The sequence below is a fragment of the Myxocyprinus asiaticus genome, chromosome 40 (assembly GCF_019703515.2).
Source record: "Myxocyprinus asiaticus isolate MX2 ecotype Aquarium Trade chromosome 40, UBuf_Myxa_2, whole genome shotgun sequence".
Classification (NCBI taxonomy): domain Eukaryota; kingdom Metazoa; phylum Chordata; class Actinopteri; order Cypriniformes; family Catostomidae; genus Myxocyprinus; species Myxocyprinus asiaticus.
This window is the reverse complement of record NC_059383.1, coordinates 9,333,510-9,348,090: the sequence shown is the minus strand read 5'-3', so window position 1 is coordinate 9,348,090 and position 14,581 is coordinate 9,333,510. Positions and strand designations below refer to the sequence as shown.

Sequence of the window (14,581 nt, the reverse complement as noted above, 5' to 3'; positions counted from 1 at the left end):
TAGTCAAAATTGCTATATAAAGTCACAATTGGTGATATAAACTAAATTGCAAGAAACGGTCGAAATTGTGAAATTTAAACTAAAAATTATAACTATTTCTCTCAATTGTGACTTAATAGCTCATAATTGCAAGAAATAAAGTCAGAATTGTGAGATAAAAAGTCGGAATTTTTTTATGTCATTTTTTCATTAAGTGGTGGGATGAGGGTACCATAATTTCCAGCAAATGTGTGTTTATGAATTTATAGCTGTCATGGAGCTACATTTTAACAGTAAAATTCCCAGCTAGTATTGCAAATAATTAAAAGGTTTTTTATTTATTTATTTGTTAATTAATGAAAATATTTTCTCTGGCAAAAATGCAAAAATATATACAGTATATACATATACATATATATATAATTTTTTTTTTTTTTTTTTTTTTTTTTTTTTTATTTTGTCTGAGCCAGTAAAAATGTTGGCAGGACAAGTAAAAATCTGAACTAGTGGCTCAATGGGACCAGCATAAAAATCCTTAATGTTGAGTCCTGAAAAAGTGTTTGTGAATGCTATTTCACGTTGACTTTAGGGAACATTCATTTAGCTAACTATGTTTCTTGTAATTTACATTATTAGTTATGCACATCTGAGTGTATTGGTGTTATTTATTAATACTGTTATGGCTTTTGACTGCTTGAGTACAACAGACCAACAGCCTCTTACTGTGAGCTGAATATAATAAACCAGTGAGGCGGTGTAATGAGTGCCAAGAGAGAAACAACTCCAGCCCTGCAAAGCTGAGATGAACTTACAAATCAATAGAAATGCTCTCTCGCCTTAATGCTTCAGACAGCAAGAATGTGAGGAGCTGATAATTTTTTTAAAGATAATTTTATTCAGATAAATGTGCCATAGTCACCTCTTTAAGGTGTTTGGTCACTATTTTATTCACACCAATCAACTGTATTAGAAAAAAAGCCTTGTGTGAGCAGCAAACTCGTACAGTGCCAAGAGCACTTACTCTGAATTCACAAGCTTAAGACAACAGTTGGCTCTGTGAAGTGGTTCAGTAAGAAGCAGACGCATGCCTGGATGGATATGGGGGTGGAAATCAAGAGATGCCAGAGAGCTGAGAAAACTAGGGCTCAGAAAAACAAGAGCAGCATAAAACAGGCCCACGCAAGTCTATCCATCAGTTTTTAGGACAGGAGATGTTCGACTAGTAAATGGGCTGTGGAAGCACCTGGTATTAAAGCTAAAAAGATGAAATGAGCATCTAAAAATAGCACAGACAGAATTGGGAATGGATAGCTCAGGTGTTTTAGAGAGAGTAGCGTCATGGAGCAGACTGTGGTGTGTTATGTGAGATGTGGACTTGCAGTTAGCATGTTTTTTTAACACGTTGAACTGTGGTGCTTTTGCTGGCCACGCAGGTCTGTGTCCCTATTCTTGACATAATTACCTGTCTACTTTATATAGAGCACAACATTCTGGATCCGGAACAAAAATCACATATATTTTCACCAAAGGCAAACTGATTTTTAATAATAATTTATAAACCTTTCGAGACAGACTTACCATGAGCTCTGAGGTTGTTAACCGATACATGCTTTTTTTTTCTTTTTAAATCATGTTTAATAGTGGAATTTCTGGTGAAGAACTACACTACCCATAATCCTAAACAGAGATCCACCAATCAGACTGCAAATGATGTAATCGAGTCACTCTACACTCTCAAAATACTTATATATTTCATATATCTCAATATTTTGTAATAAACTTAAATTATGTTGTTTCTATACTTAAAATGAACAACTTAAAATCAACAGTTTTATATTTTTTCATAGTTTTTCATTTGATTATGTCATTCACAATGCTTCATGGGATTGTAGTTAATTTCCTCATGAAAGATGAAAGGAATATTCCAGGTTCAATACAAGTTAAGCTTGATCAACAGCAATTGTGGTATTTTGTTGATTATCACAAAATTATTTTGACTTGTCCCTCCTTTTCTTTAAAAAAGCAAAAATCGAGGTTACAGTGAAGCACTTACAATGAAAGTGAATGGAGCCAATTTTTGGAGGGTTTAAATGCAGAAAAGTGAAGCTTATCATTTTATAAAAGGATTTACATTAATTCTTCTGTTAAAACTTGAGAATTATTTGAGAAGTAAAATGTTGTTTAAATGGTAGTTTTTTTAACAGATTTTATTGCAGTAAAATCATGTTGACATGCATATTGTTTATGTCTTGTGGCTGTACTTTTGAGAGAGTGGGTATTTGAACGTTTACGGATTGGCTCCCATTCACATTCATTATAGTGCCTCACTGTAACCCAGATTTATGTATTTTTTTTATTTTATTTTTTTAAGAAAAAGAGGGATAAGACAAAATAAATTTTTGTGGTAATCAACATTATGCCACAAATGTTGTCAATTGAGCTAAACTTTTATTGAACCCGAAATATTCCTTTAAGTACACAGTCTTGCACCTTAGTCTTTTTGACTGATTTTCAAATAATTTTTTACTTCAAATCAAAGTTTGTAATGATGCAATTTACCTCAGAGCTGGTTGGTTTGGTTTTGTTTGGTAACAGAGACTAACATTCTGCCTATCATCTCCTTTTGTGTTCCAAGGAAGACAGAAAGTCATGTTTGAAACAAAACGAGGGTGAGTAAATGATGTCAGAATTTTCATTTTTGGGTGATCTATCCTTTAAAGACAATGTCCAGGGGCCGGTTGCACTAGCTATACATAAGTTACAACTTAGCCTAGTTGTGGCGTAAATGGGCACTAAGTCACAATTTACGCACTACTAACTATGTGAGCATTGCACCATTAAACGCAGGCAGAACATATCCCTACGTACAAACTAAATATTTACGGAAGCCTCCGACCAAGAGTAACGGATGGAATAAAAAAGCAGACTCATTTAATGATGTCAATGAGCTTATGTTTTGGTTGACAGGCATCAGTTCTTTCGACATATCTGATGATATTTGCATTTACACTCGTTCACATTTAGAGGAGAAAACATTATGTAAAAAAATTTACTTCTTCAGCATGAAACCGGTGCACATTCCTGTGTCTGCCGCCCGGTGTCAAGTTTCAACATATACAAAATATATAAGATATTAAAATGAATAAATGTCTATTTTTCCAGCCTGTTGTATTAGTATTTATTTATTGCCCCTTATACATTTTAAATACAGTTATTGAATATTGTTATTTACATAGGCTAAATATACCATTAATGAAATCTTGTTTGTGTATATAATTTATTACAGTTGAGAGTTACGTGAGCAAACAAGGTTTGAACATTAGTCGTAACAATATCAAACTGAAATTCACGGCTTTTTAACACTTCTGTGTACATATTTGAAGGCTGCTTATTGGATCAATACAAGCAAACGTCATATGCGACTATGCATTAATTTGCGGTGAGCTTATGACTATCTAAGTCTTGCCTTAAGAACAGGTGGTGCAACCAAATTAAGCACTGACTTAATTACAAACTAACTAGTAGTTACTAAGCCCTTAGTGTGAACTTTACGTCATAACTTAAGTGAGACCTTATGCACAGTTGGTGCAACCCTACCCTTGCACATATGTCTTGATATGTTTGGAATATTTAAATTGTTAAAATGGAAGTAAACTCTGCCCTATTTATTTTAGTTGGTGAAGTGAAGCTAATGTTTCCATCATTCTCCACATTAATGACTTTGGATCAAGTGCCAGCATTCCAGACACATCAAAAGAACAGCCCATTGATTAAGTAGCAGCTTGGCACGGGCATATCAGACCAGAACTTTACCTAATTGGATGAAATAAGATTCAGGGGTGATGGATTTTGATCATTGTTGGCACTTGTTAGCTACCTCACACAGACCCTAGTGTACTGTCTTGCATATTAAGCCACAGACCTCCACTTACTTTGTGATGGAGACAGACTTCACAATTATCTCTCTACCTCCCAGGCATGTTAATCAGTGCTGAAGTTTATCAAATTAAGAACAGTTTCCAGTGGCCTAATGAGAGACATGACAAGCTTTGATGGGAAGGGATTTGAAGACTCAAATTTCTTCATTGTGAAGCTGGCAGTCTTCAAGTCATTTCTGTCCTAAACTTTCTCTGCTTGACCTTCATGTTAGCATGAATGGGGCAGTTTTATCACAATTGCAATGCAGCTCGAGTGGTTGACATTCCTGCACTCTTAGTGCAGCACATATGTCAGCAATACCTTCTTTACAAATAAAAAATAAAAAAGGTTTGAAAGGTTCAAAAAGGTCTGACAACGCAGTTAAGAGAAAACGGAAGGGCACAGGCCAGCTTTCATAAGTTATTCTGAAATATGCCTTTGATGCACAACATCACTTACTGCAGCTGCAAAGCATAAGTGAGATAATTCCCCAATATAGAGTATGCTGCATTGTGTTCTCTATTTCTCGAAAACTATTTACATAATTTGCATGCATTATCCGAACTGATCTGAGATTAAAAACAGGGCAGTATTTTAAGAGCTCTTGCGCTATGCTTTAAGTCATAAGTGCAAAGTCAATGGACATGGCCATGAAGTTTTGGTATTTTCGTGCAAGCATACGCTAAGTCTCGGCGCAAGTGGGTTTGGCAAAAAATCATGCGTGACGTGCTAATGGGCTGGGTCAAGTACAATTTAATTCTGACGTTCTTCTCCGGTTATTGCACCATCTGCGTCCTATTATATAGTTCATTCCCTGTCTACCACCAGCAATATAAACAAAGACATTTATAGCACATTTATAAGAAGTTGGTAGTGGAGTGTAAGCACTGAATTAGACGAATATAAATATTTCTATGACAGTGACACACTCCTTTTATATGCAAAGAAAATGTGATTCTTTTGAATGAGAATTTGGATTTACGCTTCGTTAAATTTTAGAGAATGTAAGTATTATGAATCATTTTCATCTACTGACACAAAAATTATGGCTAGTATTAACAGTGATTGTATCAGCATGCACTTCACTTCTATCAGTTGATTTTGAACAATTAAATTCATTTGTTGATACTTGAAAAAAATTAAACCAAAAATATTTCTAAATTCAAATTACACTTCAAACGAAGCAAAAATATAATAAAAATAATGAAGTGGTCAAACAAATCATACCAATTCCAAATATTTTACCCTCTTCTTCCACTGGCCCCTTTTGCATTGACTTAAAAGTCATTCTGTGACAACAGGTGGAAAAATAGTAATAAATAGATTTGTAAATATAAACATAATAATACTAATCATTGAAAAATAAACCATAACCTATAGATAGTTTAACACAAATCTCATAACTTTTGTTTCATAAAATGGCTACAACAGTGATTGTCAGGGATATAATTTGATGCTCCACTATATTTTCAGAGTTTGGACATGAACTTTATTACCACCTGCTGGTGGAATCTCCAAACTGCAAATGTCGGAACTGAATTTAGACTTTGAGCTGAAAACAGACCTGCTTTTGAAACATCTTAACCAGTTACCTATTTCTCAGGAAAATAGCAAATTGCACTCATTAACATACAATACACCCACAGTTTGCTTGCATACACCCACAGATAGCCCAAACACTGCCACCCATGGCCACGCTTTGCAGTGTCACAAAATTTTCACTTAGAATTAGCGCACTCACAAAAATTGGATAAGTGCTGCTCTTTGCGCACTCACAATTATATAGCCCATAGTATAATAATGAAAGAACACACAAGGGAAACAATGGGTATTGGGTCTTGAATGATAATGTTGTTGAAGAATTCCCTCTTAGAATTGAGCCTATCCTGGATACAGAGCCATCTACATTATAAAACCCTTGAATAAATCAGTAAAAATAACACTGGGTCCAATTTTTCTATCTATATCAGATTTTTTCCTTGATACAAATGCAATGTTCTTTACTCTGTAATTCAGTCAACATTGGTCTAATTGCTGAGCATGGCTTAACTCGTTGCCCTGAACACATCAGGATGCATAGGTGTGGAAAACTTACAGGGGGTGTAATTGCTTTTTCTATCAGACTCATCTTTGATTTCAAGGCCTATTTCACAGCAAGCCTCAGTATAGAATACTTCAATTCAAGATGATTTTACAGTCTGGCCATTAGTTCCTGATCTGTAATAAGCTTTGCAACTGTTAATACAATGTTCTGTCCACAGACACTAGCTACTTTCACTCTTGACACCCGTTAAATTCCTGGTACATATAGAGAGGTGCTTTAGTTTCACTATCTGTCCGATTTGACGACATTATTTTCGAACTCACGAATTACAGGCGTTAAACGGCTTAGTAATTGCATTCTCTCCATCAGAACTTTGCGAATGGCCTAAAGCAGACTCTTACGTCAGCGCATCCTGAACTTGTACGTACTCAAACCATTAATCTTACGACTTTGTTCACACAGGGCATCAAATTTTAACTTTTCTGGTAATGTTACTGTTATTCCGGGAAATTACCAGAGCTGATTTACCTGTATTTCACAATGGGTCCTGTACACGACCTCTATATGGAAAAATGGGATTCATTTTCCGGAATAAGCTGTAGGCCTACGTGTTAAAGCACCTACTGTCTCTTATGATGCGATACATTCAACTAAGAAAGCCAGAATTTTCAACTTCCTTCTTTGAAAACTGTAATATAATGTTACGGTTTTGAGGAAGGACCCAAGATGCAGAAATAACAATGATGTAGTTTTATTGAAAAAAATAAACAAAACAACTTACAAACAAAACACTCACAAGGGAGTACAAATAAAACAAGACAACAATAAAACTGAAAACAAACCAACTGAGGGTAACTGGAATTCACAGGAACAATACGAAACAAACCGACTGGGGGTAACTGGAATACACAGGACCAACATGACTAGACTGGGAAGAAAACACAATGATCAGACTGGGAAGATGAGACAAAGGAGAGAATAAATAGAGGAATGGGAGATAGGATACAGGTGCTGCCCATAATCATGAGCAACGCTGATTGCGCTGCTGAGTAGCACCTGTGAGAAACACGAGGGATAGAGAGAAACAACAGCACATGGGACAAGAGATGGGCGGAGGAAACTGTCACAATCCTGCCAACACAAGAATAAACAGGATGAAAGAGGCAGGATCATGACAGTCCCCCCCCCCCCACCAAAGGAACGACTCCCAGGCATCCCACGATCAGAACAAAACTAGACAAAAGACCAGACAACGGGAAGGGAGGATGGGGGAAACAGGTGGACAGCACTACATAAACACAGACCAGACAATAAAATACACAAGTCCAAACAAAACAGACAGAATTAAGGTAAGGTCTAAGGTAGAACCGGTGGGACGGACCAGAATGGTGCCGGCAGGACGTACCAGGGTAGCGCAGGTGGGATGGACCAAGGTGACACCAACAGGGTGGACCAGGGTATAGCAGTTTGATGGGGTTTGGCTACTGGACTTGGCTTGGCTGCTGGACCTGACTTGGCTACTGGACTTGACTGCTGGACTAGTTGAGATGGCTTGACTAGACCAGGTGGCTTGACTAGGCATTTCAGCTTGACTGGGTGTTTCGGTACAACTAGGCATGATGGCTTGGCTAGACGTGGCTGGCGGTTTGACTTGGCATGGTGACTTGATTAGGTGTGATGGTTTGGCTTGGTGTAATGTCTTGGCTTGGCAGCTTGACTTGGCTTGATGACTTGATTTGATGGGCCAGCTGGACTTGACGAGAAGACTTGACTGGACACGGGGGCTTGAACAGGCTTGGTGACAGTCACAGGGAACAGAACAGGCTCGTCAACAGCCTCAGAGAACTGGACAGACTTGTCGACAGCCACAGGGAACTGGACAGGCTCAGGGAACTGGATGGACTCGTTGACAGCCACAGGGAACTGGACAGGCTCATTGACAGTCTCAGGGAACTGGGCAGGCAACTCCAGGATGGGAGCGAGGACAGACTTGATGACCACAGGGAACTGGACAGACTCATCAACAGCCAAAGGGAACTGGATGGGCTGTGTGCCAACCAGCATAGGTAGTCCACCAAATCCCAAAAGGGAAAATGAAAAAACAAACTCAGCTCCTCTGGACAGATGGGCTTGCCCAGACCTGCCACAAAAATAAGTTTGGAGCCCAGAGGCCGCCTCGGCCAACTCCTCAGCAAAAATGTAGACAGGGCAATCGTGCTGAAAGCAGACCTGGGGGTCAGACTACCGGGCGAGTCTCTGAGAGACTGATTCCTCAAGGGCTGGAGCTGAGTTCAATAAAACTCCCATCATGCACGGTTTTGCATCAGAACAACATAATGCTACATGGTCAGAGATCAGGAAATCAAGTAGGACTATCCTACATCGGACTTGACTGGAAGCATTATATACGTGCATGCTACGTTTAGAGCGAGACATTTGGTTGGACGATTGACTACTCACTGAATAAATGTTCACTGCAGCAGGACATATGATTTACAATTAAAATCGAATATTATTATATTATATTATAAATATAGAAATAATACAGTTAAATGTTTGATTTTTAGGACATTTTTGGTTGTTGTTATTATTATGTAGTACTTTTTATTACAGATGTTGTTATTATTATGAAAAAATTTTGGTCACCACTTGATGTCCAATGTAAAACCTGAGTCCTAAAGCAAAACCAGCTGGAGCAGAACCACTTTTCTACGTGTTTAGTTATTACGAGAACAGCATCTCTCAGTTGTTTGAGTCTGCAAGATCCTTATTGCTAATCTGCAGCTCTAGTCTTACTCTCTGCCTTCTGATGGTTTTCTTAACAATCTCTCTCTTTCTCTCTCTCTCTCTCTCTCTCTCTCTCTCTCTCTCTCTCTCTCTCTCTCTGGTATGAATAATGCAGATGCTAGACTCAGAACTAGGTCCCCTGATGGAGTGAGCAGGGGAGCAGCTGCATCTAACAAGTGGAGTGTCAAAGCTGTCATGGCTCATCCCCTAGCTAGACAAATCGGTTTAAGCAGGACAATACCACTCCATCCACCCTTGCTTTTTTTTTTAACCAACCACCTACTGCCGCTCCATTCACTAGCTACCTGTTCATCTATGCTATAGTGGAGTGTGACCTACAAACTGGAATTTTAGGGGTAGGCCTAAATATATAGTATGTGTTGCTACTATGTATCTGCATCTTTGTTGTTTGCTCAAGCAAAAGCCCAAAGTATCTTCTAGAGCTTCTTTGTGACAGAAACGGCTCAATTGTGAGTGTTGCCACTGTGTGGACCCATTAATTATTGCAAATAATTCCAGGCACATGTGCATACTGTGCGTTCTGAGTGCGGGCAGTTAAAAAAATCATGCAGCACGCATTCAGTGCTCGAGCACATTGCTGATGACGAAATTTCCATCACACTTCCTGTACCCAGACAGCGTTCTTGCCTGACCGAAGTATAATTGAGTTTAAGAGCTGACAGTGTTTTGTTTCATGTATCTGACATTACCCTCTTGCAATATCCATGAAACAAACCTGGTCATTTTAATATAAATGATAGTCTTTAACACATCAATAATATAAGATACATTTACTGGAATGATCAGTGTCTATTTACACTTGATCACTTCATGCATTTTTACTGATCAGATGTTTCAGAATTGTCAAAGAAATATTAGTTGCATTTTTTGCTGTCTGGAATTATTAACATCATGAAAGTAAACTCTGTTATATTTGCATATAACAGTCAATAAACAGGAGATCAGATTTATATCCGTTTTTCTGACATACATTTATATGGCCAAGTGTAAATGGAAAGTGCATACCCAATCAAATATCAATCCGATCAATCAATATGCATGTGATTAAGTGTAAATAGGCCCTAAATGTTTCCTGATATTTTTCTGATCAGTCTTGGAGGATGAAACTACTTGTTTTTTAAGGGTAGGACAAGGTGAAATTGTCACTGCAAGTTCTGATGACGTGATTCATGACACTGTAGGCAGACTGCAGAAAGTCCTCGGCCTGTCACAGCCAATGATTAATTGTCAATCACTCTAACCATGCAACAGATTGGTAAATAAATATGCCTGCTAGGGACTGCACTCTGGGTAGACTTTGCATCAGAACTTTGAAGCCTATAAATAGCAACTGGTGCACTCTGCTAGAGGCAAAGCAATCTCAACAGGCTTGGTGGAGTGTGTAGGAGGCTGGGTTCCAACTTTAGAAACTTTGGAAACACTTCCTAAAACTTTTCTAAACTCCTTGGTGCATGCGGTTTTCAAAAGCTTGGGCTGGAGGGTGAATTGATTGAATGGAATGACATTAGTACTCTTTTGACTCTATAAACAAAATGAAAGTTCAGAAAAATTGCACTAATTTAAGGATAGTCCTTCTGTTTCTTTTATAATATTTAAACATATAGGTGAGAACGGGCTAGTTGTAATAAAGGCATTATCTCAGGGTAAGATCTCTGTCAGTGGTTTTGTTGTATCAAACACATTGTTCAAAGCTGTCATAAATTATTATTATTTGTTTTTTATTATTTTTTTTGTGAATTCTATTCTCCAAACGTAACTTCCAATATCATTATATTTTATGTTGAGTAAACAAGTGAGCACAATTAAATCACCTGGATTACTGTATTCAGGCAAGGGTCAAATATATAATGAGGGTAGATTTTAACCAAGATTGGAATTTGTTCTCAGGACAAGGGCATTTTTCCTATATGTCAACTGGGCAAGTTGGATATAATCCATTATTTCACTTTATGTTGACCAAAAACAATGGTTTGATATTTTGTATGTTACCTTAAAAAGAAAATTAATTAATTGTTTTGTGTTTAATAGGCTCAGAATCTCCCTCAGTGTACCAGCATAGCAGAACTGCAATGTTTGTTTAAAGCAATTAAATAATATCTAATGTTCATTAAATATGGGCAAAAACTAGATCAATAGCTGAAACTGTATCACAACAACTGTTTTGGCTTGATTTCTTTTTGTCTTTTTTGCAGTTTTCCAAGTAAGTATTTAACTTGTAATATTTCCAACATGTTTAACGACTGAAGAATTATTACATCCCCAGAAAATATAAACTTTCATAATTTTAAGACTTTTAAGTGTAGCAAACATTCTGCGCTGGGCAATAGTGGTCAAACTTTTTCTATTATTCTCACAATGAAGCCTTTTTAGTAAATCAAACTATTCCCAATTATTTTCAGCTGTTTTCTGTACTGTTCTGTCATAAAAAAATAAAAAAATAAATATTTTATGGTATTCATGGTATATTAAATATACTATGTTACATAGAGATGGGTATTTTGTATTATTTTAATTATAGCAAATACAGTATATTTTTTATATCAGTAGTTGTCATTAGTTTGCAATAGTGAATTCAGAACTTCCAGTAACTGTCTAAAACAAAAACAGTGGTGTAATTTGTTCGAGCAATTCCAAGCATTGCAATGTTGCTGTTTTTCCAAAATTCAACCCAAAACAAAATATTCATTAAAAAATAAAAAGTTGGTAGAACTTTATAATAAGGTTCCATTTGTTAACATTAGTTAATGCATTAGGTATCATGAACTAACAATGAACAATGAACAACAGTATTTATTCATCTTTATTAAGGTTAGTTAATAACAATACAGTAATAATTCACTAGGTCATGATAGTTCATAGTGCATTAACCAATGTTAACTAATACAGCACTGAATTTTACTAATTTTACTAATGTTATTACCTACTGTTAACAAATGGAACCTTATTGTAATGTTACCCATTTTTTATAACCAATGGCTTCCTAAAAAAAAGAAAAGAAATAAATAAACATGTTCAAGGAGGAGAATATTTTCCATCTATATTACTGCTTGGGTCTCTGAGAGTTAATAGCAGGTTCTCCTTATGACAACATTATTACCCCATACTGTAAGGGTCCCCAGTTATGCAGACCTTGCAATTGCATTGGTGAAGCTGGCCTTGTGTAGCATGGATCCATTAATTAATTAAAATGTTAACATGTACATATGTAAAAAAATTAATAATAATAAATAAAAGGGACGAAAATTAAGAGACTTTTCTCTTTTGCTCCAAAGTGTTTCACATACAAAAGCCCTAAAACATGGAGTGGAAACCCCGCCATAGCTAGAGCACTACGCATTCAGCCCAGTACCTAGCACACCATTTGATTCTCATGGGAGATCCATGAAACATCTATGCATTTGTTAACCCTGCTAGAGTCCAGATAAAACTGTAGGATTTCTGATTGAGATGCACTAAAGAAAAAGCTATTTATTCAGACTATTTGGCTTTATTAGTTATAATGTCCACCAAGACAACATATACGCACTTACAAAATTGCTGTAATATTACAGAGTGATATAGTAAGGCAATAAAATGTTAAAAAAAAGAATAAAAAACAGACAATTTAAATGACTGTCTTGTGAAAATCTGTAAACGTTTTGAATATGGCAGCTATAATATCTTTAATGGGCTCAGTATAAAATCCAATGTGCTTCCTCCATTGTGCCTTGTGGCAGGGCCACTGCTGGTTTAGCAGCACATTAGCCACTACCGGCCTGAAGTGGGTGGTGTTTTGTTACATCATAAAATGTTATGAGAGCCATTACAGAAAGCCATCATCATCTGCCACTCCATTGAGATGCTCGCTGAGATAGACAGAAGAAGGGGGAGGGGGCTTCTCTCTTTGAGAAAGCATTACTTACCAGGTAAGAAAGTCTTTCATAAAGTCTTTCAATGTCTGGGTATGTTACCACAGGTACTGAGTCAGAAAAGTGATATTAAAGGGAAAGTTCACCCAAAAATGACAATTCGCTCATTATTTACTCACCATCATCCCATCCCAGATGTGAATGACTTTCTTTCTTCTGCAGAACACAAATTAAGATTTTAAGAGGAATATCTCAACTCTGTAGGTCCACACAATGCAAGTGAATGGTGATTAGACCTTCTTCTTCTTCTGTTTTTGGCAATTCGCATTCTCCGTGCATATTGCAACCTACTGGGCAAGGATGAGAATTTATAGTAAAAAGGGACTTGAATATTAATCGGTTTCTCACCCATCATACCACTTCTGAAGATATGGATTTAACGACTGTCGTATGTATTAGGCCTACTTTTATGCTGCCTCTAACTTCAGAGTTTCAGTAACTATATTCTTCTGAAAAAATTCTTCTAAAAATCTTCATTTGTGTTCAACAGAAGAAATAAAGTCAGACACATTTGGGATGGCATGAGGGTGTGTAAATGATGAGAGAATTTTCATTTTGGGGTGAAATATTCCTTTAAAAACGATTTTACTGCAAAACACAAATGTCTACTGTGCATTTATATAAGATGTTGTATAGAGTAAGCAATATTTCTTAGACATTGATAAACAATTTACATACAAAATGAGAAAGCAGAAAACTGAAAACCGAGTGCGCCGTCTAGTGGTGATACAAGGATAACGCAGATGTGAAAGCGCGCCAAAAAAGAAGAAATGCTCAGCAGAAGAGGCAGAGCATGGAAATAGCTCACGAAATGTAAGTATTGACTAAATATTAGAGTAGAAACTTACGGTAAAAGACGTACTCAGTGTAACTTGACCATATCTTGTCGTCAGTGTGCTGGTTGACGAACGAGGCCGTCACTGACGAGTTACACGCCACCATCTGGAAGCCACATTCCGAGAGCATATCAAAAGAGCGCTCCAGGTGTTTGAACTTGAGGTAAAAGCGGGACGTGTACCTGTCAGGGGTCCTATCTGGGTCCCTGCTCTCATTCAAGGTCTCGCCAAAAACTTCTTTGGCCAAAGCAATCCTCCCACATATCATAATCCTCGGCACCCTCCGAAATTTGGCGTCGGTTTGACTCTCCCTGCCCATTGTGCAAGACCCGCGATATCCGACGGTTATGAACCCGCTCTTTCTGTCGGCGGGAACGAGCGACGCCGGGGGGCACATTCGCTGGTCGCTTCCTTGAGACCCGTCCTCGTAATCACTGTGGATGTATTCGTCGGGACTGGGCTTCAAGTCGTCAGGGGTCAAGAGTTTAGCCAAGTCGGGTAATTGAAAGTACTCCGCTTCTTTCCTCAGTCTCCCCTTCTCCGGGAAATGGTCGGGGAGGACGACTTGTTTGTCTCTGAGGTAGTCTAAAACATATCTGAATAAAAACCCATCTCGGTCGATGAAGTAACGGCCTTTGGGGTCTCTGGCGAGATCATTTGAGGCATTATGTTTAGGAGAGAATATTTTTCCCAGAAGGGAGCCCGGGTGGCTGATTAACGTGATGTGGCGAGTATAATACACCTGTCCCCCGACATTGAGTTCAATAACGTCCGGAAAACTGTTGTGGGCAGAGCCTTGATCTTTGCCCGTCGGCTGAGCTCTTGAGTTTCCACTTAACGCCATTGTTTCAGTCATAGGTGCTTGGAAATCGTCCTATCCACACTGAAACACGTTGGAAAAGTTCGCTCTCGAGCTTCGGTAAAGGTGTAGTAAATACAGCCGATCTAATATGCACAAAAATAGCTGATAAATAAAAGCATTTCAACAAAATATATAGGGATGTTACCTTAAATTAGCGTTATAAATTATTGTCTTCTCCACAGATGAATATTATTATTTTTTTAATCCATATTAAAAGGACCGGACG

The 14,581-nt window shown here is 37.6% G+C and overlaps 1 protein-coding gene across 1 annotated transcript in view; it reads right to left on the bottom strand.

The window, feature by feature from the left end:
- The window catches only part of LOC127430426 (BTB/POZ domain-containing protein KCTD16-like), a 125,101-nt gene extending 110,752 nt beyond the window's left edge, over positions 1 to 14,349 (bottom strand). Inside the window, exon 1 of the mRNA XM_051680183.1 lies at positions 13,506 to 14,349. Within this exon, the coding sequence (XP_051536143.1) occupies positions 13,506 to 14,349 (844 nt within the window). The remainder of the gene's footprint in view (positions 1 to 13,505) is intronic.
- Positions 14,350 to 14,581: the final 232 nt, after the last annotated feature.